Genomic DNA, 27,858 nt, shown 5'->3' with positions numbered 1-27,858 from the left:
GTATCCAAATCAAGGACTCAAAGAACCATATCAGACACTGTCTAGAGGATAACACAACAGGCTTACAACTGGTACATAACTGTAAGTTAAGACACAGTTTTGTCACCATATAGATAATGTAAGTGCTGCAAATAGAAACATTCTATCTCCCCCATCCTCACTACAGCTGGACCCCTTGGGACTGAGTAACCTTCAACCTTTCCCAGTCTGTCTTTCTTCTCTCTCTAGAAAAGAAACTAACAGTTCTGAAATATAGATATTGTTTTTTCAATTCTTAAATGTGTTCATAAGCAATACTTGGAATTTTGCCTCCTGAAAGTAAGTAGTGGCCAGCCATTCTGTCTCTGTTATTTTACAGTTTTCTCAAGTGAATTTACTGCTTGGTAGAAATAATGTAATTAGGATGCTCTTTTCAGAACGTTTTTCAGATTAAAAATAGTGTCTCCTAATATGCTGACTTGAAGAATTGGCCAATAGTTTCTCTCATGTACTTTAGTGCGTTGTTGCCTCATGTAATTACAGTATGTTATAGAGCAGTGGTCATCAAACTTTTTTGCTCAAAGGCCAAAACTAACAATATCATGTGGCACGTCGGGCCGCAGATTTCCAGGTCTTTTTATTAACTAGCAAACCATGTAAATGGTGTGTTATGAACCTTCAATAGACTAGCTATAATAAAGAAGCAAGAGGTTTACCACTGACTTTCTAGCACTTGCTGTTAAAGTCGATACCATTCAGACCACTATGTGCAGAATGTTCTCTGTTTCAGATTTCTGCCACCCTCAGTGACCCATAAATTGTAACACTGTAATTGCCCAACAAAATGTTGCTGTGTTGTCTTTGTGAACAGATGGTTAAAAACAGCAAATGGAGTCATATTTAAATGTATTATGTAACATGAGACACGATCACAACTATTTTCTACCTGTTTTGAAAGTCATTTTTCTTCAACTCACTTGACTAAACAACAACAGCCTTAATTTTATTTCATACTAGACGAGGTATCTGGCATTGGTTAGATATGTATTTATTCCAATCTTATGTTATTCTGTCTCTTCCTTCCCTCACTCTATGTTGTCCATCTCAGCTTTCCCCTCACTCACCATCTCTTCACCCCTCTATCTGTCCATTTCGCACTCCCCCTGTATGTGTCCATGTCCTCCTCCCCCTTCTCACTCCACATTACCATCCCCCACCCCAATAAAATGTTACCTTTGTTTACCCCACAATATTTCTTTACAGATTAAAAATAATATGTGTATCAGTGTGGTTTAAATTGATCCGAGGGTTTATGAGGAGAAGTGGAGGATAAAAACACACACACACACATTTTTAAGAGCTAATGACTATGTCTTTTAACAAATATGTACTGCATATGACTGTCTCTATAATGTGCATTCATGAATCCAACGCACTTTCATTTAAGATTGATACAATAGCAGATAATTGGTATGAGGCGCACACACCCATTCGTTGTCAGCACTGAGAAACAAACAAGAAAACATTTCCATTATTATGTCCCCTCCCACCGCAACTACAAATCTGTCTGCCCCTGTACCAAGTGGCACCTGTAAAGGTGATAGAACAACTTTACACGCTCCTACTTACAATTCTTCCAGTAATTATATTTTTCATTTGATGAAGGAGACAGGTACAGCCGACAGCTGCAAATCATTTATTCTTTACTGGATTTGGATATATATCACTTATCATTCTTCAGAAACTGTAAACATTAGCACCTGTTAAAATGAAATAGTACTTTTGGAAACAAACCTCTCGCAACTGTTGGATGTATGCGACTCCTTCACCAAATAACATTGCTGTGCAGCTGCTGACAACAATAAGCCATGTTTATGACACTGAAATTCTGCAATACAGGGAAAAAGATTTTTAAATTTTGTTTGACAACTATTAGATTATGAGGGATATATTTGTAGGAGACATACGAGTAGTTGTGTCATGTTGTCAACAATTAAATTTTTAGTCAGTCTTCAGAGGAGTCGAGTGTTGAGACTGACTGGAATAATCGTTGTGGTAGCATGAGTCAATGATGACATGTGCCATTCACAGACTTTCTCAGAATGACTGTCACCTTGTTTACGAGTCTTGAAAACTGCATAAAATGCTGCTGATCAAATTTCAATAAACTGGATAAAAGCGTACATTGCATCTGACTAGTTCATTCCAGTTTAATTATCTCTGTGAAAATAAAATTCACATGACTTGCATAATAATACAATATTCATGTAGCTAGGCAGGTGCACATGAAGGGTGAAGGGAAGGAAGGGAATCATTAGTAATTTTAAGCCACTACCAAAAACAAATCTGGGAACAGTGTATCTTGTTCCTGAAATTTATTTTAAAGTACTTTCAGCTACAGGTCTCTTATTGAATCTGGTTTTTTATTCATCGTAATTGCAAAACAAATGTAAATACAAATATATAATTTTCCATTAATGTGACTTGTGATGTTGAACTTTATTGGCTATGTCATCTATATCTGTGTCATTGGGGCTGCATACAATTCTCATTGCGTCTTCTAAATGACTGGACAACCAATTTATTTTTCAGGTATTTCATTTTTGAAAATGAAGCCTCACAAAGGTAAGTTGAAGGAAATAGTGTTAAAATGAACTGTGCACAGTCTCATAAATTTTTATAATTGTTAAGCACACATTTCCAAAAGTCAGTGTACTGTTGTGTTTCGCGATGTTCTAAAAACAGAGCTTTAAGCTGCGTGTAATGCTGAAGATCAATTATTTCAGTTAGCAAATTAGTTTAATGAAATCCAAATTGGCAGAATAATTTGAGATCATCATGTCCAACATGCCAAGAGAATGAAACAGTTTCAAATGTTTCTAACATCTGCAAATCTGTTATTGATTTCTTCCAAACAGGCTTCCAAATATTCTGTCATGTTTTGGTAAATAGTTTCAGTGACAGATAAGCCTGATCAGAGCATAGCAACAGTTGGGAAATTAGACAGATCTTTTACTTCAAGTTCATTAATATATAATTGCAGTTTGGCTTCAAATGCAATTATTTTGTTAGTCATTTGCCCAATTATCTTGTTTCATCCTTGTAATTCCAAGTTAAGTGTGTTCAATTTTTGTGTAATAGTGGTCAAAATGCTGTAAGTATCCACCGTTCATCATCATCAAGTTCAGGATAATTTTTGCCACTTTGTTGTAAGAATAAAATAACTTCAGATTTCAAATTGACAAACCGTACCAGCTCTTTTCCTTTGCTTAGCCATCTGACAGCAGTATATAGGAGAACATCACTGTAACAAGCTTGTAATTGCTGCAGAAGTTCTTTAAATTTTTGGTGATTAAGTTCACAGGCATGAATGAAATTTATAACACTTATAACCATTGTATATATTTTTTGTATTTTTTGGTATTTGAAATTTGACATGCTGAACTTTCTTGTTGCAGTAAGCAGTGAATGGAGAGTAAATTTGGCAAATTCCATTCCATCTTAATCAGTGCTATCAAACCATTGTTGATGCCCATCATTGACAGACAACCATCTGTACATACTGATATTAATTTGCTCATAGATAAGTAATTTTTTAACAAGTTCTTTAATTGCATAGACAAAATCACATCCTTTGTGTGACCTTTCATGGTTATAATTGCTAAAAAATCTTCCTCTATTACCCCATCATTTGTGCAGTAATGCGCAAATAATGAAAACTGAGCCATTGAAGCTAAATCTATACTGGAATCACATGCAAGACTGAAGTAGTTGCATAGTTTGACTTTATTAAATACTGGCTCAAACATATTTTGAAATATCTTCTATACAACGTTGACAGGTAGATTCTGAAAGTGTGAGCTTATTTTTTTCACCTGACATTTGTTGACTGTTGGAGAAATTTTGAAACAAAGTTTCAGAAACAATCATCATACATCGCTTCACTAATTCAGCATCAGTCAAAGCTTTCATATTTTTTGCCAGAATATTACATACTTCGTATGATGCTCTTGTGTAAGCCTCACTTTGCCCAACTGCTGCTAACATAACGTTTTGTTGACAACAAATGGTAGATTTTAGATGAGCAATTTTTTCCTTTCTTTCATTTCAATGCAAAGGAAAAGCTACTGTAAATGATTTGTGCTTACTTGTGTAGTGGCGAAAAGAATTGTATCTCTTCAATCCCACAATCGTATCCTGGTATATTAAGCAAGTAGCAGCACCCTCTTTGTGTCCACTTATAAAGCAAAACTCTTCTTCCCATATTTCTTGAAAACTTCTTTTCTCCTCACATATTTACCTCTTAGACATTGTTCTTGAGTGTACATCAGACATTATTTATTACACTGATAATTATATCACCAAATATTGAACAAAAACACTCAATACACGACAAATGCTCAGGTGCACTGAAACTTAGTTCATGACTGACACACTGACATGACCAAGCCAACTATGAGGTGGCTGTGGAACAAGCCCACCACCGACAAATGAGCGGCCATGTGTACGTGGCGCGTTTGATGGGGGGCTCACATTGTTGGCTAGCATGCCGCTCATGCATTTGGCGGCTGCAGAACACCAGCAAGTGGTGTGTTAAATGAAAGTGGTGGATGGTTTTCAGTTGCCTAATTACTTACTTGACTTTAATCACAATTCTACACAGTTTCTGTAGACAAAACACTGCTACACCAGACAAGTAGACAACTAATGCTACCCATGTGAAGCTGAGGAGGATCGTGGGCCACACAAAAACATGATCTGGGCTGCATGCAGCCTGCAGGCTGCAGTTTGATGACCAATGTGGAGTAATACAACTAAGTGAATAAAGTATGTGTACAAAAAGTAAGCACTGTGTACATTTTGTAAAGATAACTACACATCTTGGATAACCCTCTAAAAGATTATGATAGTAAGATTACTGTGCTTTTGGAGCTCTTTGGATTATGTTTAGTGGGGTCAAAGCTAGCTTGGTGAGTGGAGTAATATGTGATTGATTGAAGTCAGAAAAGAAGCCAATAAGAATTCTAGTAAAACAAAAAGTTTTGATTTAATTTTTGTCTTCTAAATAGTTTATGGTCTGGTGATTAAAGTAGAAACTAGTGAGGTTGATACAAGATGGCTCAGTTCCTGTTTCCCTGCATCAGTACCTTACACCTCATATATGTTTGGAATTCTTAAATTCACTTCCATTTGCATTTAATTTATCTTTTCATGGCCACTAGGGATAATAATAAACACCAGTTTTAGCTAAATTGCAATTTACACAACCACAATGCAAGACACAAAAATAATTTCCACATTGACATTGCTCTCTTAGCTGTTCCTTCCTTGCAAGGTGGGATTTTTAATTCTAGTCTATGAAGTAATGTAAATATTAATCCAGAGGCAGTATATAAACAACAGCTACTTGATATAACTGAGAAGTCAACCATTTTTATGAGAGCAGTAACTTTTGAGCTGATTTTACTACTTCTATCTAATGGTCCTTTGAATCATTATTGTACAAGACATGCACATGAATATGTACACAGCTTCTATTAACTGAAATATATCATCACATTTTTATGATTGTTAGTTGCTAATGCAACCTACAGACTTATTCTCTGGCATCCAATCTTTTTTATAAGTGTATGTCTTGACTCATTTCACATATTATTTTCCATACTACATAAACTTGTTGCAGAACCAGTCAAGTATAATAATATCACATACTCTTTGTCTTACAACTCCACTGCTTGTATTGATGAAAGACCCGGAACTATCAACAACTGTCATTGTGTCTACCTCCGGCAAAGGCATTGCCAGCAAAGAAAACACAACATCTCCAACCGAAAAATCACATTTGATAATCTAGACAGTCAATTTAAGCCCAACTGTTCACAAGTTCATTCGCATTCTTTGCTAGTCAGTTGTTGCCATACTCTGATCTAGCCTACAACACTGCTATATTTACAGATTCTGCTGGTTAGAGCAGTGGACTGTTCTCACTGTTGTGTGCTGATAATACCTATATGTAAGACTGTTGCAGGGAAGTCAGACCTAAGTACCTATGCACTGGTATTGACTGACTCTAGCTAAATAACTACTTGTTACAATGGTTTCGACCACCATCTTATCACTATTACTTACCTAAATTAATATACTGCAACAGTGTGTGTTCAGTATGCACAGTGTGATTTCTTAGATTTCTTTGTGGCTCAGGACAGTTTATTTATTTCATTGTGAATTTATTAGCTTTTGTTACATGTTGCAGTGTAGTTATACATGTGTCATAAATAACTGTTGCCATAGAAGAGTGAGTCACATTATTGATAATGAGAAGGTTACTTTTGTATCAAGGCACAACTGTCACAGACGTGAAGCTTTTTGAACTGTAGCAGCAATAGCTCAGTCAACATAAGGAACTTTTTTTTCTCTTAGATGATGTAGTAGCAGCCTATTTAGAGATTTTGCAAATTGCAAATCTGATTTAGAAAACAATATTTTGTGGATTGCAAATCTTAAAGGTTTAAGGAGAAAGTTCAGATTTATGTGCACATGTGGCCAATTCTATGCTGAAAGTTTAATTTCAGATGTGGTAATCCATTTGTCCCATGACAAGAGTCAGACGCTATCTCCAGCAGAAGTGTTATGCATTGTATGTGATTTTGAAATCTCACAGGTTACACATCAGACATTTTCTTCTGATTCTCAAATCTGAATGGCTCCAGACTGAAAAGACTCAGTGCATCAGACTTCCCCATCAGATATTAATGTGATGAATGAGTGTTATGCGGTGGCAGCTCACAAGCCCTGTTGTGTGCTGCCCAACATTGTTCCGAGTCACTGATTGTGGTGGTTTCAGTTGTTTCCTAGCAGTCCAAACTGTTTTATACTGTATGCAGGTCATCAGTGTTTTCATTATGAAACTGAAGGTCACCAATGTTTTCATAAAGAGCAAGTTGCAGGAGTGTCTCAAATTGTGGCAGGTATCATGCAATGTCCTACACCAAATCAGATTAATAATATTACAGACAGTAATGGTAAAATAGGGCATAGGAAGATAATCTTACATGCAGTATTACAAGAAGTACCAGTGATGTTTCTCTCTGATACTTGTGCATCAGTGTTGATGATAAATCAGTCATCATACTTCAGTATTGATGCTCTGCCATTGGACAATGTGCAGCCAAAATTATGGATTTATGGGTGCCATGAGATTTCAGTGTCAGTTAGATATAACCACATTACTCGGACAGTAACTTCCCTGATTGCTGCATACTGCAGATCCTTTCATAGAAAACATTTTTGGACTGCATGCATACTCCACATTTGGGTTTTCTGTTCAGCATCCTGTGGCTAGCTTCAGTGCAATGTGAAGCAATAGAGAGCATCTACTTCTGATTTGCACTTTTTTTTATACAGGTTTAGTTAAGGTTTTGAATTTTCATGTCCCCATTGTGTTAAAACCTTTGGGCTGCTGTTTTTTTTAAGCTTGTCAAGTTCTGATAGCATTCAGAGATGCCGGCCAGTGTGGCTGAGCGGTTCTAGGCACTTCAGTCTGGAACTGTGTGACTGCTATGGTCGCAGATTCGAATCCTGCCTCAGGCATGGATGTGTGTGATGTCCTTTAGGTTAGTTAGGTTTAAGTAGTTCTAAGTTCTAGGGGACTGATGATCTCAGATGTTAAGTCCCATAGTGCTCAGAGCCATTTGAACCACTCAGAGATGAAGTTACCCTGAAATCAGGCAGATTGGAAAAACAACAAATGTTTTTCCTCATCTCTTTTAGCCCATGGACTTACTCTTTGATGGTAGTATGAAAGCCAGGTGGCTTCCTTCACTTGTGTGGCAATTTTAAGCTTACAGTCAATGCACAAACAGAAGTAGATTCCTAGCTGTTGCCAACCCTTGATCAGCTCTTTTCTAAACTGTCTGGGATCACCTTTTTTTTCCAAAACCATCTCATAGAAGCTTATTCTCAACCTCCATTAGATAACAAATCCAGAAAATTTTGGTGCTGAACACCTCCCCTGTCCTCTATTAGTATAATAGATTGTTATTCAAAATTGCTAGTGCACTAGCCATATTCCAAAGATTTTTGGAACAGTTCATTACAGGCATCCCCTACTGTGCAAACTACATGTATGACATTTCGGCAACAGGACATACTAACAAAGAACATTTACATAATTTGCATCTTGTTTTCATGGCACTTGCAGACAAAGGCCTCATGCGTAATTTTTTCAAGTGTCATGCATAATTTTTTCAAATGTTTCTTTTTTCCAGTGTTCTGTCATGTACCTCAGCAACATTCTCAGTAAAGCAGGCCTTTGGTCCAAGAAAATGTCATAGCACTACAGAAAACTCCAGCTCCCAAGTCAATTGCTTTTAGGTAAGGTTAATTATTAGGGGCACTAAATAAATGATACAATATATTTTTTATCAGCCAATTTTTGTTCAAAAACTGTTATATTGTTTATGACATCATTTAACATTCCTGTATCATCTAAATATTTGCAGTAGCTCCTGGTAGATAGAAGCACTATAGCTGGTTTTCAAAACAGCATCTGCAACTGAGGTGCATTCCAAGCAAAGAGCAGTTATTGAATTTCTTTTAGCAGAAGACCAGACCATCAGAAATATTCACAGGCATTTAAACAATGTCTGCAGGCTCTCAGCAGTGGAGAAAAGAACTGTAAATTGCTGGCCAAAGTGTAGGTCATCAAAAGAACAAGGAGAAAGAAATATATCTGATCTCTTACAAATAGGTTGACTGCACACAACTGTGATGTCTGCAATGTTGCAAGGCATGGACACTCTTATTTGAAACAATTGACAAATAACAATCAAGCAACTCAGTGCTAAACTTCACACCTCTTTTGGTAATGCTGACACACTTGTTCACAAGTTAGTACGTCTGCCGTTCGTCATTCAGTGGCTAGCATTGCTGCCACTGGATCACGGGGTCCCAGGTTCGATTCCCAGCCAGGTTGGGGATTTTCTCTCCCTGAGGACTGGATGTTTGTGTTGTGCTCATCATTTTGTCATCATCATCATTCGTGACAGTGGCTAGATTGGACTGTGTAAAAAAATTGGACTGTGCAAAAACTGGGACTTTGTACGGGCACTGATGACCATGCAGTCGAGTGCCCCACGAACCGAACATCATCACAAGTTAGCACAGTCAAAGGTTTGTGCCCACTGGGTTCCTCAAAACCCAAATGAGAAGCATAAGGAGGAAAGAGGCAACATCTCTACCAAACTGCTTGCTGATTCTTGTCAAACTTTATCACAGGTGATGAAATATTGATTCACCATTTTGAGTGGCACAACACATGCCTCTTTTGAAGAGGATGTTCAAAACAGTACACTCAGCTGCATGTGGATTTCATTGGCTCCTTCCTTGAAGCAGTTTGGTTTATTGTGGTAGACTCCTTTTCTCATTTTCCTCATGAAGTCAGGATGATCAGCTAACAACTTTCTGCACCCATGCCATCATTGTAAACTGCTGAATCTTCTCTTCTTACTACATGAACGAGCCAAATAGGAAGCAACACCATTTTGAATGGCACCTTGATGTGGGGGCACACTTTCGAGCGGACTCCAGATTGGTTCCAGGGGTTCACTGCAATACAATAAGGATGCCAGCTGGTTCTGGTAATGACTATGTGAGGGATGCTGTGCAGACACAGTAAACTGCTTCAGCTGCAGCATTCCAACCAGATGTCTCCCCATCCAGAGGACTGCTGCAGTGGTGACATACCCAACATCAGGTCTTTCATCGCCTTGCTGCAGATGGACATCTGGTCCTTCCCTCCCAGATAGTACAGTGGACCCTTGTAGACATCAATCCATCTCCCCTTGTGAAGAACTGCCAGGGCTACTGGTACCAGCATTGACATAGCCTGCTTACAAAGTTCTCATACTGCCTTTGGAGTCTCTACCTTTGGTTCTGCGACCATTGTGTGGGAACCAGAGTATTACCTTGGAAATGACCAGATACTTCCTCTAGCAACTGCTCACTGCAACCTTGCTGTCCTCCCTATGTTGGCCTGGTCACTTTCAGCCCTATGTGCCAATTCCACATGGAAGAGATCTTGTAACCCCACCAGATATATATGGAAGATGCGGAACTATCGATAAGTGTCTTTAAATCTATGTCTGGTGAGGGCACTGGCAGCAAGGAAACCAAAGCATCTTTGGCCCACTAATCACATGAGACCAGCTAGTCAGTCAGTTTATGCCTGAACAGCCACAAGTTTACTCTCATTCTCTGCTAGTCAGCCGGTGCCATGTTGTGATCTAACCATAACACCACTACATTGAGGGATTCTGCACAGCTGGCACAATGGAGTGTTCTTACTGCTGTGTAAGTTGACCATGCCTGCATGTGAGATTGATAGAGTGCAGTTACGCATCAGCACATATCGTTTGGCATACTGATTGAGTGTAGCTAAGTAACTATTGTGATAGCTTCCACCACTATCACTATCACCAAACACCTATGGTGCAATCAGCGAATTCTTAAATTGTGTGTGATTGTGTGTGTGTGTGTGTGTGTGTGTGTGATTGTGTGTGTGTGTGTGTGAGAGAGAGAGAGAGAGAGAGAGAGAGAGAGAGAGAGAGAGAGAGAGAGAGAGAGAGAGAGAGAGAGAGACATATTCTGTGTAGTGGAAGAGGCACAATACTTTATAACCTCAAAAAGACAACTCCAGCACAAGAGAGGCAGAAAATCACAAATGTAAACATCACAAAAATATACACGTAACCAAATGTACATGAAACTGAGAATAAATTCTTAAAACACATTTTGCTAAGGATGGAAAAATGTGTAACTGATGCAGTTTTTCATTATTTAAACCATGAATGACATACTTGCATGCTTTCAAAAACCATTGATTATGATGAAAAAATTAAGTTCTTAACTTTTGTTTCATGTTGCAGTGTTCCTGTACATGTATAATAAATTATTGCTGCCACAGAAGAGTACATCACAACAGCTTCTTAACATGTGCATCTTCTTACCATTTATCTTCAAACAAGTAATTGCTACCCCTACAGATGCTATTATTTTCCCTTCTCTTTATGCAACACAAGCTTACAGAGGGCCATCCTGCTCCACCATACAGCACTCACATGAAAAACACTAAACCGAGAAGAATTGCTAGTCTGATGGTTGGTGTCCACACAAACTAAAAACTGTACAATTAAGTGAAACTAAAAAAATAGTTATCTGGCAGTGACTGCCTTTTCTCTTTGATTGTTTGGTATGACCACATACTAAAAATAGTACAATCAGTAATATTACAATAGGATTACCTGGCAACCATTGCTTTTGCTTCTTTAGCGATATGAAAAATTCGGTAATTTTGATGATTCAGAGCAGCTGATAATGTCTGAGCTGCATTCAGAGAGATTGATCCAATTACATCCAGATAATCTGTATTGTTCTGTAAAATGGAAGAATTTGGGCATTATTCCTTCCAGCTGACATGTCTTACAGGAAATCCATCATTTAATTCAAGGATTCTTATCAAACACAAACTGAGAGTGAACAAGTTGTCTCTGTGCTCTCAGAAAGTACACAAGCAGATAAACATTACGTAAAATCTAGGAATAATTACTATTTCTGTTGTCCACAAATTGGCACACAGAAATATTAAAAGTAAGAGTAAAATACAGGAAAAACAATAGTTTTAAGATATAATAGTTGTAGTTACATACATAGTTTTCAATGGAAAATTAAGAGAAAGAGTTTAAGTGTACATCTCATTTGTTTAATTCAAAAGTACAGTTCTCATATGCTCAGCAAAAGTAAAATGTGACTCATGGAAATAAAGAAACTAGAGACATTCAGAAAGTGATGATAAACCTTAAAACTTAAGATGGCAAACAAAATATGAAACAGAGAGATACCAAAGATAATAAGGGACAAGTTAGTGATATAAAGGATGTTCCAAAACTATTCATACAGATTAATACAGGAGGTAAAAAAAACATCAAAACAAATATATTTAGTTATGAAAAGGAAAGTTGCTACTCACCATATGGTGGAGATGCTAAGTTGCAGATAAACACAACAAAAAGACAGTCACAAATAAAGCTTTCAGCCAGAAAGCCTTTGTCAAAAATAGATGACAGACAGACAGACACACACACACACACACACACACACACACACACACACACACACACACACACACACACACACACGACTGTAGTCTCACGCAACTGCAGCCACATTGCAAGCAGCAGCAGCAGCAGCAGCAGTGCATGATGGGAGTGACATCTGTGTGGGGTAAGGAGGAGGCTGGGGTGGAGAGGGGGAGGGGGAGGGATAGTAGGGTGGGATGGTGAACAGTGAAGTGCTGCAGGTTAGACGAGGGGCAGGCGAGAGGTGGGGGGTGGCGGTGGTACGAAAAAGGAGAGAAGTAAAAAGAGTGGGTGCAATGGTGAAATGAGCACTGCATAGAGCTGGAATGTGAACAGGGAAAGGGCTGGATGAGTGAGGACAATCAGTAATGAAGGTTGAGGCTAGGAGGATTACAGAAACATAGGATATATTGCAAGGAAAGTTCCCAGCTGTGCAGTTCAGAAAAGCTAGTGTTGGTGGGAAGGATACATATGGTGCAGGCTGTGAAGCAGTCATTGAAATGAAGGATGTCATCTTCGCCAGCGTGCTCAGCAATGGGGTGGTCCACTTGTTTCTTGGCCACAGTTTGTTGGTGGCCATTCATGTGGCCAGACAACTTGTTGGTTGTCATGCCCACACAGAATGCAGCAAACTGGTTGCAGCTTAGCTTGTAGATCACAAGACTGGATTTACTGGTAGCCCTGTCCTTAATGGGACAGGTGATGTTTGTGACTGGACTGTAGATTGTGGTGGTGGGAGGATGTATGGGACAGCTCCTGCATCTCCGTCTATTACAGGGGTATGAGCCATGAGGTAAGTGGTTGGGAGCAGGCATTGTGTAGGGATGGACGAATATATTGTGTAAGTTCAGTGGATGGCAGAATACCACTGTGGGAGGGGTGGGAAGGATAGTGGTCAGGACATTTCTCATTTCAGGGCACAATGTGAGGTAGTCAAAACCCCGGTGGAGTCGCTTCAGTCCTGAGCGATACTGAGTTACAAGGAGAATGCTCCTCTTTGACCGAATGGTGGGACTTAGGGAAGAAGTGGGAGACAGGAAAGATAAGGCACTGGAGATTTGTTTACGTGCAAAGTTGGGAGGATAATTACGGTCTGTGAAGGCTTCAGTGAAACCCTCAGTATATTTTGATAAAGACCATTCATCAATGCAGATGTGATGATCATGCATGCCGAGACTGTATGGGAGGGTCTTCTTGGTATGGAATGCCCGGCATCTGTCGAAGTGGAGTTATTGCTGCTGGTTAGTAAGTTAGATATGGATGGAGGTACTGATGTAGCCATCTTTGAGGTGGAGATCAACATCTAAGAAGGTGGCTTGTTGGGTTGAATAGGACTAGGTGAAGCAAATGGGGGAAAAGTTGTTGAGGTTCTCGAGGAATGTGGACAGGGTGTTCTCACTCTCGATCCAGATCATGAAGATATCAATGAATCTGAGTCAGGTGAGGAGTTTAGGATTCTTGGTGTTTCGGAAGGATCCCTCTAGATGGGCCATGAATAGATTGGCATAAGATGGTGCCATGCAGGTGCCCATGGCCACAGCCCAGGTTTGTTTGTAGGTGATGCCTTGAAAGGAGAAGTAATTGTGGGTGAGGATATAGTTCGTCATGCCGCTTAGGGAGGAAGTTGTTGGTTTGGAATCCGTTGGGCATTGGGAAAGGTAGTGTTCAATAGCAGTAAGGCCATGGGTATGAGGGAGGTTAGTGTAAAGAAAGGTGGCATCAATAGTGATGAGCAGGGCACCATGTGGTAAAGGGACAGGAACTGTGGAGAACTGGTGGACAAATGGTTGGTGCCTTTTATATAGGAGTGTAGCTTCATGGTAATAGGTTGAAGGTGTCGGTCTACAGGAGCAGAGATTCTATCAGTGGGGGCACAGTAACTGGCCACTATGGGGCATCTTTAGTGGTTGGGTTTATGGACTTTACGAAGAATGTAGGAGGTAGGAGTGGGGGAGTGGTAGGGGAGAGCAGAGAGATGGGCTCTGAGGAGAGGTTCTGGGATAGGCCTAAGGATTTGAGGACTCACTGGAGATCCAACTGGATTATTATAATAATTATATAATATTATATAGTATTACAATATAATGTTATGTAACATAATATAATAATAATTGTTTCTGTTCACCCCTACCACTCCCCACACTCCTACCTTCTACATGCTTCAGAAAGTCCATAAACCCAACCACCCAGGATGCCCCATTGTGGCCGGTTACTGTGCCCCTACTGAGAGAATCTTTGCTCTCATAGACCAACACCTTCAACCTATTACCCCAAACCTATCTTCCTATATAAAAGATACCAACCATTCCCTCCACTGGCTCTCCACAGTTCCTGTCCCTTTACCACATGGTGCCCTGCTCACCACTATGGATGCCACCTCCCTTTAAACAAACATCCGTCATGCCCATGGCCTTACCACTATTGAACACTACCTTTCCCAATTCCTGAAGGATTCCAAACCAATAACCTCCTTTCTAGTCACTATGACCAACTACATCCTCACCCACAATTACTTCTTCTTTGGAGGTATTACCTACAAACAAATCCAGGGAATGGCTATGGGCACCTGCATGGCACCATCCTATCCCAACCTATTCATGGGCTTTCTAGAGGAATCCTTCCTAAATACCCAGAATCCTAAACCCCTCACCTGGTTCAGATTCATTGATGACATCTTTTTGGTCTGGAATGAGGGTGAGAAAACCCTGTCCACATTCCTCCAGAACCTCAACAACTTTTCCCCCATTTGCTTCACCTAGTCCTACTCAACCCAACAAGTCACCTTCCTAGATGTTGATCTTCAACTCAAAGATGGCTACATCAGTATATCCATTGATATCAAACCTACTAACCACCAGCAATACCTCCACTTTGACAGCTGCCACCTGTTCCATACCAAGAAGTCCCTTCCATACAGCCTATCACACCAATGGTCATTGCACCTGCAGTGACGAGCGATCCCTCTCAAAATATACTGAGGGTCTCACTGAAGCCTTCACGCCCTGTAATTATCCTCCCAACTTTGTACATAAACAAATTTCCCATGCACTATCTCTCCAGTCTCCCAACACCTCCATATGTCCCACCATCTGGCCACAAAGGAGCATTCTCCTCGTAACTCAGTACCACCCAGGACTGGAGCAACTGAATTACATTCTCTGCCAGGGTTTCAACTACCTCTCATTGTGCCCTGAAATGAGAAATGTCCTGACCTCCTTCCCACCCCTCTCACAGCGTTATTCTGCCATCCACCAAACCTACACAATACACACGTCCATCCCTACACAATGCCTGCTCCCAACCACTTACTTCATGGCTCATACCTCTGTAATAGAGGTAGATGCAAGAGCTGTCCCAGACATCCTCCCACCACCATGTCCTCCAGCCCAGTCACAAACATCACCTATCCCATCAAAGGCAGGGCTACATGTGAAACCAATTATGTGATCTACAAGCTAAGCTGCAACCTTGTGCCACATTCTATGTTGGCATGACAGTCAACAGGCTGTCTGGCCACATGAATGGCCACCAACAAACTGTGGCCAAGAAACACGTGGACCATCTTGCTGTTGAATACGCTGCCAAACATGAAATCTTTCATTTCAATGACTGCTTCACAGTCCATGCCATATGGATCCAAAACACCGGACTTTCTGAATTTCACAGGTGGGAACTTTCCCTGCAGTATATCCTATGTTCCCGTAATCCTCCTGGCGTCAACCTTCATTAGTCATTGTCCTCACTTATCCAGCACCTTCAATGTTCTCATTCCAGCACCACACAGCCCTCAATCCACCATGACACCCTATCTTTTCTGCTACCTCCCCCCCCCCCCCCCCCCCTCTGCCCACCTCTTGCATGCCCCCATCTAATCTGCAGCACTTCACTGTCCACCACTCACCTTACTATCTCTCCCCTTCCACACCCCAGCCTGCTCCTCATCCCCACCCAGTCACCACTCCCATCATGCACTGGTGCTGCTGCTCGCAATGTGGCTACAGTTGCCTGAAACTGCAGCTGTGACAGTCTTTTTGTTGTGCCTATGTGTGACTCAGCATCTCCACTATATGGGTGAGTAGCAACTTTCCTTTTCATAGTATGGTTACATTCCATCCTGGATTTTCCATGGTTTGATGAATTTTGTTATAGTGCGTATGGTCCCTGAATGTCAATTTCTGATGTTAGGGATGACTTACACAGTGGGTAGATTAGCACCCTAATTACAGCAGTGGCATCCACAGGAACTGCTTAAATGTGCATCGATTGTCATATCCATCCAAAGTTTCCTTGTATGTCCACAATAGTACCAGCAGCAATGGCAATTCTAGCAAAGAGTCTTCTTCTGTTTCCACAGCAGTATCATGCAACAGCTGCTTCATATGCCCCCAGAAAAGGAAATCCAGATATGAGGTCAGGTAGCCTGGGTGGCCAGGCTACTGGGTCACTCTGGCCAATCCACTTATTCCCAAAGGTAGCCCCCAAATGATTTCTCACAATAATGCTGAAGTGTGCTGGCACCCCATGTACTGGAAGTACATCCTTTGTCCAACAATCAGAGGTACACCCTCCAGCAGTTCTGGCAATACATATTCCTTGAAGATGTGATATCTCCAACCACTGAGACAGAATGGAAGAATGTATGGTGCAATAAACGTATCACTGAGAATGCCGGCCCTCTCTTCAACACCAAATCACTGTTTATGAGCATGAGGGAAGATAGGTCAGATAGAAATAGAACTATATGCACTGAAAAATTCAGCCCATTAATAATTAGCTGTTGTGTCATACCTAACTTGAGAGCCCTCATTCCTCTTTCAAATACCTGTTATTTTTGCCAAAGATTTAATATTTCAAAAGTTATCATAATTCAAAATTGTTAATTTCTAGAATGTTGGAATCTCAAAATGCAATCCTTTTAAAATTTCAGTGTTAGGATCTTGTAACATTAATTTTTTTGATTCCAAAGATGTATACTTTTACAAAAATAACACATTAGTTTGCAAAATATTCAAAGCTCCACCTCAAAAATAGTACCTCTCAATTTTAAGACTTTTTAAGTTTCAAAGGCTAGAACTAATAGTTAAATAAAATTACTTTATTGTATAATATGTACATGTATTATGTACCTTTAATGTCTTTTATTTTATAAATTAGTATGTAAGTATGTATTTTAGTGTTTTATAATATCTGAGCAACATGTGCCTGTAAATAGGTGTCACACACATAGCAACAGTCAGTCTGTGTCTAGCAATCATTATGTAAACTTCCATGTCAGTGTGTTGCCATGCATCATTCAATTTGCAAAGTTACATGTCCACCAGTACCAGTCGAGCTTTAGTATCAGAATATTCACACAGTCAGTTCAAGCTCTGCAATCTTAAAATGTTTAATTATAATGACTATTACACTCAAAAGTATTTAGTTCAATCACTTGTTTGGTTGTGAATGGCTACTTGTTAATTTTCACTTGGTTACTTAGAGCCTATGAAAACTGCTGACCTCTGCTATGATGTCTGTTGAAATTACTATGTGCAAGCTGATCATCATGAATGTGTTTAATGATAACAGATGTGAATGAAATTTCAAAAAAAGCAGAGATGTGTTGAATTTTTTTCAAGTATTTCTAGCACCTAATAATTATCATGAAGATCTATTAGACCTATGAGACTCCAAACAGGTTGGTAAGCTTATCCATTGAGTCCAAAGATTCAATGTACTAACAATTGGCAATGTGATGACACATAAATGTTGTGCATAATTAACACTCAACTCCTATGTGAAACTGTGGCTCTTAAAGTGTCTCTTTGCTGGAATGAAATAGCTGTAGACCAGTTGTCAATATGGTGTGCTTTATGGTTGCAGGTGTATAAGAGCATACTTGACATCTTGGATATGATTAATAAAGGAACCCTTGGAAAGAAGCAGTTCAAAGTTGACATATTGTTTGGGGAGATCATGTGGAGAGGGGCGAGGGGGGGGAGAGGAGGGAGGGGGGGGGCAGTAAAATGGTTACTTTCTTTTATAACATTGTGAGTATCAACTGGTGAAAAATATCTCACTAAAACATACCTCTAATATTTTCAGTACAGCTTGAATAATTTCTTCTGCATGAGTTATGTTTGAAACACACTGTTGTATTGTGTTGATGATATTTTCTGTACCACTTTCAGTAACTGATTTCAGAAAGTCTGTAGCATCAAGGTCTTGCTGAAGTTCATTTATTTTTTGTTTCAGACCAACCTCTCCACCTGAAATAAGCATGGCATAGCTTTTACAAAAAGACAAGGGCTAGTAGAAATCCTTGGGTAACAGAAGAGATACTGAATTTAATTGATGAAAGGAGAAAATACAAAAATGCAGTAAGTGAAGCAGGCAAAAAGGAATACAAACGTCTCAAAAATGAGATGGACAGGAAGTGCAAATTGGCTAAGCAGGGATGGCTAAATGACAAATGTAAGGATGTAGAGGCTTATCTCACAGGGGGTAAGATAGACACTGCCTACAGGAAAATTAAAGAGACCTTTGGACAGAAGAGAACCACTTGCATGAAATCAAGAGCTCAGATGGAAACCCAGTTCTAAGCAAAGAAGGGAAAGCAGAAAGGTGGAAGGAGTATATAGAGGGTCTATACAAGGGCGATGTACTTGAGGACAATATTATGGAAATGGAAGAGGAGGTAGGTGAAGATGAAATGGGAGATATGATACTGCCTGAAGAGTTTGACAGAGCACTTGAAGACCTAAGTCGAAACAAGGCTCTGGGAGTAGACAACATTCCATTAGAACTACTGACAGCCTTGGGAGAGCCCGTCCTGACAAAACTCTACCATCTGGTGAGCAAGATGTATGAGACAGGCGAAATACCCTCAGACTTCAAGAAGAATATAATAATTCCAATCCTAAAGAAAGGAGGTGTTGACAGATGTGAAAATTACTGAACTATCAGTTTAATAAGTCACAGCTGCAAAATACTAATGCAAATTCTTTACAGACGAATGGAAAAACTGGTAGAAGCCGACCTCGGGGAAGATCAGTTTTGATTCTGTAGAAATGTTGGATCAAGTGAGGCAATACTGACCATACGACTCATCTTAGAAGAAAGATTAAGGAAAGGGAAACCTATGTTTCTAGCATTTGTGCACTTAGAGAAAGCTTTTGACAATTTTGACTGGAGTACTCTCTTTCAAATTCTGAAGGTGGCAGGGGTAAAATACAGGGAGCGAAAGGCTATTTACAATTTGTACAGAAACCAGATGGCAGTTATAAGAGTCGAGGAACATGAAAGGGAAACAGTGGTTGGGAAGGGAGTGAGACAGGGTCGTAGCCTATCCCCAATGCTATTCAATCTGTATATTGAGCAAGCAGTAAAGGAAACAAAAGAAAAATTCAGAGTAGGTATTAAAATTCATGGAGAAGAAATAAAAGCTTTGAGGTTCACCGATGACATTGTAATCCTGTCGGAGACAGCAAAGGATTTGGAAGAGCAGTTGAACGGAATGGACAGTGTCTTGAAAGGAGGGTATAAGATGAACATCAACAAAAGCAAATCGAAGATAATGAGGGAATTAGATTAGAAAATGAGACACTTAAAGTAGTAAAGGAGTTTTCCTATTTGGGGAGCAAAATAACTGATGATGGTCGAAGGAGAGAGCATATAAAATGTAGACTGGCAATGGCAAGGAAAGCGTTTCTGAAGAAGAGAAATTTGTTAACATCGAGTGTTGATTTAAGGGTCAGGAAGTCGTTTCTGAAAGTATTTGTATGGAGTGTAGTCATGTATGGAAGTGAAACATGGACGATAAATAGTTTGGACAAGAAGAGAATAGAAGTTTTCAAAATGTGGTGCTACAGAAGAATCGTGAAGATTAGATGGGTAAATCACATAACTAATGAGGACGTATTGAACAGAATTGGGGAGAAGAGGAGTTTGTGGCACAACTTGACTAGAAGAAGGGATCGGTTGGTAGGACATGTTCCGAGGCATCAAGGGATCACAAATTTAGTACTGGAGGGCAGCATGGAGTGTAAAAATCGTAGAGGGAGACCAAGAGATGAATACACTAAGCAGATTCAGAAGGATGTAGGCTGCAGTAGGTACTGGGAGATGAAGAAGCTTGCACAGGATAGAGTAGCATGGAGAGCTGCATCAAACCAGTCTCAGGACTGTAGACCACAACAACAACAACAACAGCTTTTACAATTTCCAGCACACAGCAGCACACTGATTATTAAACTAGTCTACTCTAGACATAACTTGGTATAAAAGAGCTCCTTAATTGTAGCAACATGCACTGTATGATATTAGTAGTAAAGGCATTAGGAACCAACAAGCTAATTTAAACTGGCAAATTCAATGGATACAATTTTTAAAATTGTGGAGGGACAGAATGATTGGTTAACAATCATCTTCAGGATGCAAAATTACCAGTATTGATATTAGAAATAGTTCTCTGAACTTCCCCAACTAAGCCTTCTTTCTGCTCTGAAGAAGGAGTGTATATGTTCCAAAAGCTAGTAGTATTATTTTCTGGCATTCAACCCTGAAGATAAATTGCCAAATGAATCTGTTTATTTTTATCTATTTTTATAAATATGAATAATTTTACAATTTAAAATGTCAAAATTTCAGATATTGTGGATTTTAAGGGAGGGGGAGGCCAAAAAATACAGACCTCAAAAGGAAAACTGAATTCAGAAAACTGGTAAATTGTTAAGAGAAGGAATGTAATTGGATAGATAAAAAATCTACCCATCAAGCAACAGCAGGAAACCACACATATAATAAAAAGGTTTTACTTATGCAAGCTTTTGGAGCCAGTGGCTCCTTCTTCTGGCAGAAGTGTAGAAGGAGAAGGAAGAGTGGTGAAGCAAAAGGAACTGAAGAGGGTTAGGAAAAGAGGCAAAGTTCAGAAAAGACACCCAGAATACCGGGTCAGGGAAGACTAACTGGATGGAATGAGAAGTAAAAACTGATTGTTGGAGACTGCAGCGGATGAGATTCGAAAATCTGAGACCTTAAAGATGGAAGGCAGGGTAATATGCAAGACAGAGATTACTGTTAAAAGATCATGTACAAATAATAAGAATGAAAAGCTAAGTGCATTGTAAATAACAGAGATGGGTGGGAGGGGGACTGTGAAAAATAGGCATGTCAGAAAATGAAAGACGTAGAAAACTAAAATGGAGTGAAGAAAGGAGTAGTGATTGTGAAGAAATCCTGAATGAAAGAAATTAATGTAAATTAAGACTAGGTGGGTGGCAAGAACCAAGGATATGTTGTAGCACTAGTTCCCACCTATAGATGCCTGAGAAACTGATGTCTGGGTGCAAATCCAGAAACTGATGTCTGGGTGCAAATCCAGATAGCGTGTGTGGTGAAACAGGCAGCAAGGTCACGAATGTCATGTTGTAGAGCATGCTCTGCAACAGGATACTGTTTGTTGCTGCTATACACCCTCTTCCTATGCCCATTGATCCTAACTGACAACCTGATGGTAGTCATGCCGACATAAAGGGCTGAACATAATAGCTGATATGTGACGTGTCATTTCATAGGTGGCTCTCCCTCCAATAGTATGTGTTTTGCCAGTTATAAGGCTGGTGTAGGTGGAGGTAGGAGGATGCATAGGGCATGTCATGAAGTGAGGAAGGTCACATGGGTAGAAGCCATAGGGTGGGGATTGATGCAGAAGGAGCATAGGGTCAAGGATATTTTAAGAGAAAAAATGGCTAGCCAGTACCTGCTGAGGTGAGATTCCATGTATGGCCGACAGAAACACTTAGAAATGAAAAATGCTATTTCTCACTTAAATATCTTCAACATTTTGCAGCCCTGTTAATTTTAATAATTAACAGCCTCTGTTGCACCATTTATCTAGAATTTACCTAGGTTTCAGTCAGGATAACCCAACCCTCTTCAGAATAACAGTAACTACCATTTGTCCTTAGTGGACATCATCAAGCTAAAACTACAAATCCATAAATTATCGTCAGGCTATAAAACTTATCTGGAACTGCCTCGGCCCCACTTCGCGACCACGATGCGGCAGCCATGAGTGCTGTACTGGAAAAATTATTGGTAAACAGTGCAACTGAGGCTGTTAACTATTAAAATTACTATTCTCACTGTTAAAACATGTGTGCTCCTCCCTCAGGGAGAAGGATGATATTTTCAACTTTTAAGTTCTTCTGTTGGCAGTGTCAATGTAACATACCATAGCTGTGTAAAAAGACCAACTTGGTTTCTACACAACTACAGCATTTTACATTGAACATAGTGATCAAATTATTACAGTACCAGTGTATTCAATCTTACAAACAGCAACAAATGAAAAGTAAGTAGCATTGCATACTGGGTAATACAGCATAAACTAATGTGACATACCTTTCAGGGTTCCCATTGCATACTTCTGGAAGATGTCCAATGAAATATTTGTAACCAAGAGCTGTGTCTCAAACTGATCACTCATATCTGAATGTGAATTCTTTTCATATTCATTTAGATTCTCCATGAGATTTTGCAGAGATTGACGTAAGGAACGCACATTAGATTCAACCAGACTGTAACACTGGGGGCACTCCAAGCAGCCATTTTTCAAATCATACATATTCTCCTTGCAGCGATCACATTTAAGACCTTCAACGTCCTCAAGGCACTAATAAAAACAGTAATCTAGATCACTTTCATTATAAGTTTTCCACTCACTGCATTTAATTTAACAATTAGTATAAAAAGTCAGTTATTTATGCAAAAATGTGCTACAAGCAAAACAATCTCTTACTGTAGATGGGTTGTAAAATTCCACAGCTGTTCTATGTCTGATTAAAATTACTTGTTAGTTGACATCTCATGCCATGCAACCAAATTCCTCCATTCAGAAGCTCCTGGTGTTAGATGTGAATTGTCCAGAACTGCCAAAGTGCCACAACAATACATTACTTCGTATCTAGAACTGGAGTAGTGGTGTGTACACACCTAGTCCCTTATCAAGCACTACTCCAGTTTATTTGACTGTAACTAGCAACCATGTTGGCAGCAGGCCCTCTACACAAAGCCATAACTGTGGGCTGCTGATAGCTTTTGTGCCAGTACTATGGTGGCACAGAGCATACAACTAAGAAGAAATTTTAATTAAATGACTGTTATAAATTTCAAAGTTACTGCATCATTGTCAAAAACTCCTCTGAAATATGGAACAGGTATATGAAGGGTCACAATGAGTTCTGCTCTTTGAACTCAATGTAAGGATTAAAGATATTTTTAGGGTCCCTTATTTTTATCTCACACACTTCTACAAATTATTTCCCAAGCATTTGTTGACATAAACAATTTTACTAGCCATTTTATCTTTCAGCAACACATAAAAATTCAATTGTTCCTACTATACTCTTTTGAGACCGACACTAAACAACGAGGAGTAAGACCCAGACCACATGAGAGTCATGGATCTGCAGTATATCATGATGGCTGGTTGTAGTATTTCCTACAGCACAATTTACAAAAACAGCTGTGATGTTCTCCAATCAAAATGGATAAAATAAAACTTTAATCCATATTTTTACTTGAACTGTGAGCCTAAACAGTTTAGCAATTTAACCACTATACCACGTAAACTAGTTTTACTCAAAATCTGTCTTTTTTAAATATTATCCTCTTAACTGTGATTTCTGTGTCAAAAATTTTAACAACACTCCATTACCACTGCTCATTTTTCATTTCCACCCAAATTATGTGGCAGCTTTCAAGATTGGAATCTGTATCTTATAAAGTTTCAGAGTACTGAGCAGTAGCTCAACACCAGAAACTACTCTGTCTTATGTGCAACTATTACAGTGATCTTGTCTTTACCATGCAATGATTTGACTGAAAATGAAAGCCAAGATCATAACACAAATAAGGTGACCTTTACTGCTGAGCTTCGGGGAATCTGTGGTAGTCACGAGCACAACATCTGTGAATGCACAGTGAAGCGCAGCATTATTTTGTGGTGATGAATGCACGAACAATCTGCTTTACTCTTAGATTTTTATGATTATTCTTTGTATTGACTTAGATTTTTCAGTTGATTGGCGTTCAAGCTTAAGGATATAAAAAGTTAATGCCTGCCTACTTTGTTGGATCTCCTTAGCACACAGAGATAAGCTGTAGTTGGCTAAAAATCCATTACAGTAAACTTTAACTGTATCGCTGTTAACAGCTCACACTAGCCATGATGTATCAGCTACTCTACATTATGTTAGTCTACCTGTAAAAATGTGCTTTTTTTCGTGTCTTATAACAGCCCCTTCAAATATAACAATTTTTAATCCAGAAAAGGACTTTTTTAGAGAATGAAAATGACATATTGATGAGAAAGAGAATGAGGCAAGACTTAGAGAAAAAATGGACATGCTATTGAGTGAATTAAGTAATATTAAATGGCTACATTATGATATTGCAATAGGAGGTGATTTGAATGCTGATTTTGATGTTACTAAATGTAAGGGTAGTGTTGCAGATCTGGAAAACTTGCTAAGACAATACAATTTACATCATGTTAATAACAGGCCCACAAGAAACAAAGCATGTTTCGATAACATCTTTGTAAACTTCAAGACCACTGAAAACACATGCGAAGTTGTAGTGTTCCCATTCTCTGACCATGACTCCGTATCTCTAAATTATGCAAGTAAAATTCCCCTCAATAGGAGCAATGCAAACAGACCTGTCCCAACAGTTGTGATTACCAGACCCATAACTGAGGATAAAATTAACACATTTCGTAATTCCCTTGCTGACAGAGACTGGTTTGGCCATTGTAGTGTCGATGGACATTACACATCAAGTAATGATCTGCCAGCCAAAATAATATTTGATAGATTTTTTAATGCATTCTTGACCCTATTTAACCATAGTATTCCCATAAAGAAAATCAAAATAATGGACAGCAGCCACAAATCCAGATCTCAAAACAGACAAAATATATGGTACACTAAACAGCTGACAGATCTAAAGAAACAAGTTTTGTTACTGTACAACATATACAATAGTATGAAGTCTGACTGTGCCAAATCAGCCTATGTGGAATGCAGGAATGAATACAAAAAAGCCATCCTGCAAGCCAAAAAAACCTACAATGCCAACAGCATACGTAATTCCACCAATAAATGCAAAACTGCTTGGAATGTAATTAACAGTGCTGCCAGAGATACTAAAAAAGACAAAATTAATATCCCACCACAAACACTCAATGATTTTTTTATTAATTCAGTGAAAGAAATAGGAGACGCAATTATCAAACCGGACATTAGTCCATCAGAGTTACTCTCCCAAAATTGGGGTAGACAGTCACTAAATACAAGCATGGTAACCTTCTCCGAAGTATCGCCTAGATATGTACAAGGGGTCATAAAACAACTGAAATCATCTGATAGCTTAGATATATATGGCATATCATACAACCTGCTAAAAAAAGTGTGTGACTGCATTCTCTACCCCTTAACCCATTGCATAAACAAGTGCTTACTTGAGGGATATTTTCCTGATGAGTTAAAACTGTCTAGGATCGTCCCAGTATACAAAAAGGGAGATAAAGACTCTCCATCTAGCTACAGGCCTATTTCAATAGTATCCATATTCTCCAAGGTAATAGAATGCATCATGTACCAACAATTATCATCTCACTTTGAGAATCTAGGAATAATTAATGCTACACAATACGGGTTTAGGAAGAATCTGTCGACCATTGATGCAATCAACACGGTAGTCAGTTACATCCTCAAAGTTTTTGAGAACAAAGGCTTTGCTCAGGTCTCATTCTGTGACCTAAGCAAGGCCTTCGACTGTGTTGAGCACATGCCACTACTAGAGAAACTAGAATTCTACGGCATCAAAGAAAACAGCCTCAGACTATTAAAAGCTTATCTCAACAACCGTAAACAGGTAGTTTGTGTTGGTAAGGAAATGTCAAACATAGAAAATGTTAAAGTAGGTGTGCCTCAGGGATCTGTACTGGGGCCCTTCCTGTTTCTGATAATGATCAATGACCTCCCCTCGTTTATTAGATCCACCACTGTATTGTATGCAGATGATACAACTTTTCTCCATAGCAGTAACAGTCTTAATGATCTTAAAACCTGTGCTGAAAATACACTCACTCATGCAGCATATTGGTTCAGAACAAATAGTTTCCTGCTAAATGAAAATAAAACTCAGCAGATAATCTTCACTCTAAGAGACAAGCCACTATCTGATGACCCTAGTTCTGTTAAATTCCTGGGAGTTTATTTAGACAAAAAGTTATCCTGGGGTCAACATGTAAACTATATTAGTAGTAAACTATCTAGAGTAATTTATTTATTAAGACAACTCAGAAATTGTGTACCTGAAACATACATCAGATCATCTTATTTTGCATTTTTCCAGAGTATAATATCCTATGGCATTATCTTGTGGGGTAACTGTAGTCATATACATGACATCCTATTATTGCAGAAGAAAGCCATTAGGATAATTACAAATTCTTCACATAAGGCTCACTGCAAACCCTTATTTACTAAACAAAAAATTATGACTGTAATAAACCTCTATATATACAATGTCTTAATCTTTACGAAGAAGAACCTACAAGATGTGAAACGTAGAGAAAATGTACATTGTTACAACACAAGAAGCATCAAACACATATACACGCCTTACCACAGACTATCAAAATCAATAAATAGCTACGAAGTCACAGGGCACAAGCTATTTAATAAGCTGCCACATGCCATACAGGATCTTCCTGAACATACATTCAAAGAAAGACTGCATGAATGGTTTATTGCCCACCCGTTCTATGATATCAATGAATTCTTCAACTGTAAAATGCAGTAATCCAACAGATGACCCACTGTACATTTATTGTAATACAAGCTAAAATATTTCAGTAGTCAATACCTTATCACACTGTATTATAAATTGTAACTTCATTTGACGTTGTCAATTGCTGTAATGGCCTAAAGACATTAAAATCTTTATTATTATTATTATTATTATTATTATTATTATTATTATTATTATTATTATTATTATTATGAGTGTCACAGGTTGAGGAACAACAATGCTGAAAGTATTACCAATAATAGAAAAAGAGTGAATCATCACACATTTTATTTTAAATGCAAAGCACAGAATTTCAAGCCACTACAGATGAAAATTTCACTGTTGTACCAATCCTACCATCCTTTCTCCTTCCTTGCTCATTATTACTACACTCACACAAGGAACTTCTCACTATCAGCCTGTGAAACAAACAATATATAGTCTAATCTAGTATAAAATACTGTCCTCATCAAGTAAATAATATGTACATTTGGAAAATATCAGCAATGATCACATCGTGCTTTATGAGTTCATCTTATCAATGTCCCACAGAGGGTTACTTTACATTCCCACTGAAGTAACTAGGTGTAACAATATTATAATAAACATGCAAATATGTCTGATATTACAATTACTCACTGAGCATTGCCCCAAATTATCACACAGTGGACTAGATGACCCAAGAGGATTACATTCACATTTCTTACATCCATTCTCTGAAAACTTGTAAGTGTGTATTTCACATGCATCACACTGTTTACCTGTAACCCCTTCTCTGCAAGTACATTGTCCACTATCTTTATCACATATTTGACTGACAGAACCTGTGGGATCACATTTGCAGGCCTCACAAACCTGAAATTTTCAAAGAATTATAATTAATGAGATAGACTGAAATAGAATC

At 38.8% G+C, this 27,858-nt stretch overlaps 1 protein-coding gene across 3 annotated transcripts in view; it reads right to left on the bottom strand.

Moving 5' to 3' along the window:
• The window catches only part of LOC124794744 (laminin subunit gamma-1-like), a 337,502-nt gene that overhangs the window by 76,427 nt on the left and 233,217 nt on the right, over positions 1 to 27,858 (bottom strand). For all 3 annotated transcript variants that reach the window (XR_007016605.1, XM_047258351.1, XM_047258352.1), the window contains 4 exons: positions 27,594 to 27,809; positions 22,497 to 22,767; positions 18,183 to 18,361; positions 11,280 to 11,410 (listed from right to left, as the gene is read on the bottom strand). Coding sequence is in view for 2 of the 3 variants with exons in the window: in XM_047258351.1 (XP_047114307.1) it covers positions 11,280 to 11,410; positions 18,183 to 18,361; positions 22,497 to 22,767; positions 27,594 to 27,809 (797 nt within the window). In the remaining variant the exon portion in view is untranslated. The remainder of the gene's footprint in view (positions 1 to 11,279; positions 11,411 to 18,182; positions 18,362 to 22,496; positions 22,768 to 27,593; positions 27,810 to 27,858) is intronic.

Source organism: Schistocerca piceifrons, chromosome 4 (genome assembly GCF_021461385.2).
Source record: "Schistocerca piceifrons isolate TAMUIC-IGC-003096 chromosome 4, iqSchPice1.1, whole genome shotgun sequence".
In the NCBI taxonomy this organism is placed as follows: Eukaryota; Metazoa; Arthropoda; class Insecta; order Orthoptera; family Acrididae; genus Schistocerca; species Schistocerca piceifrons.
This window is presented reverse-complemented; position numbering and strand designations above follow the sequence as displayed.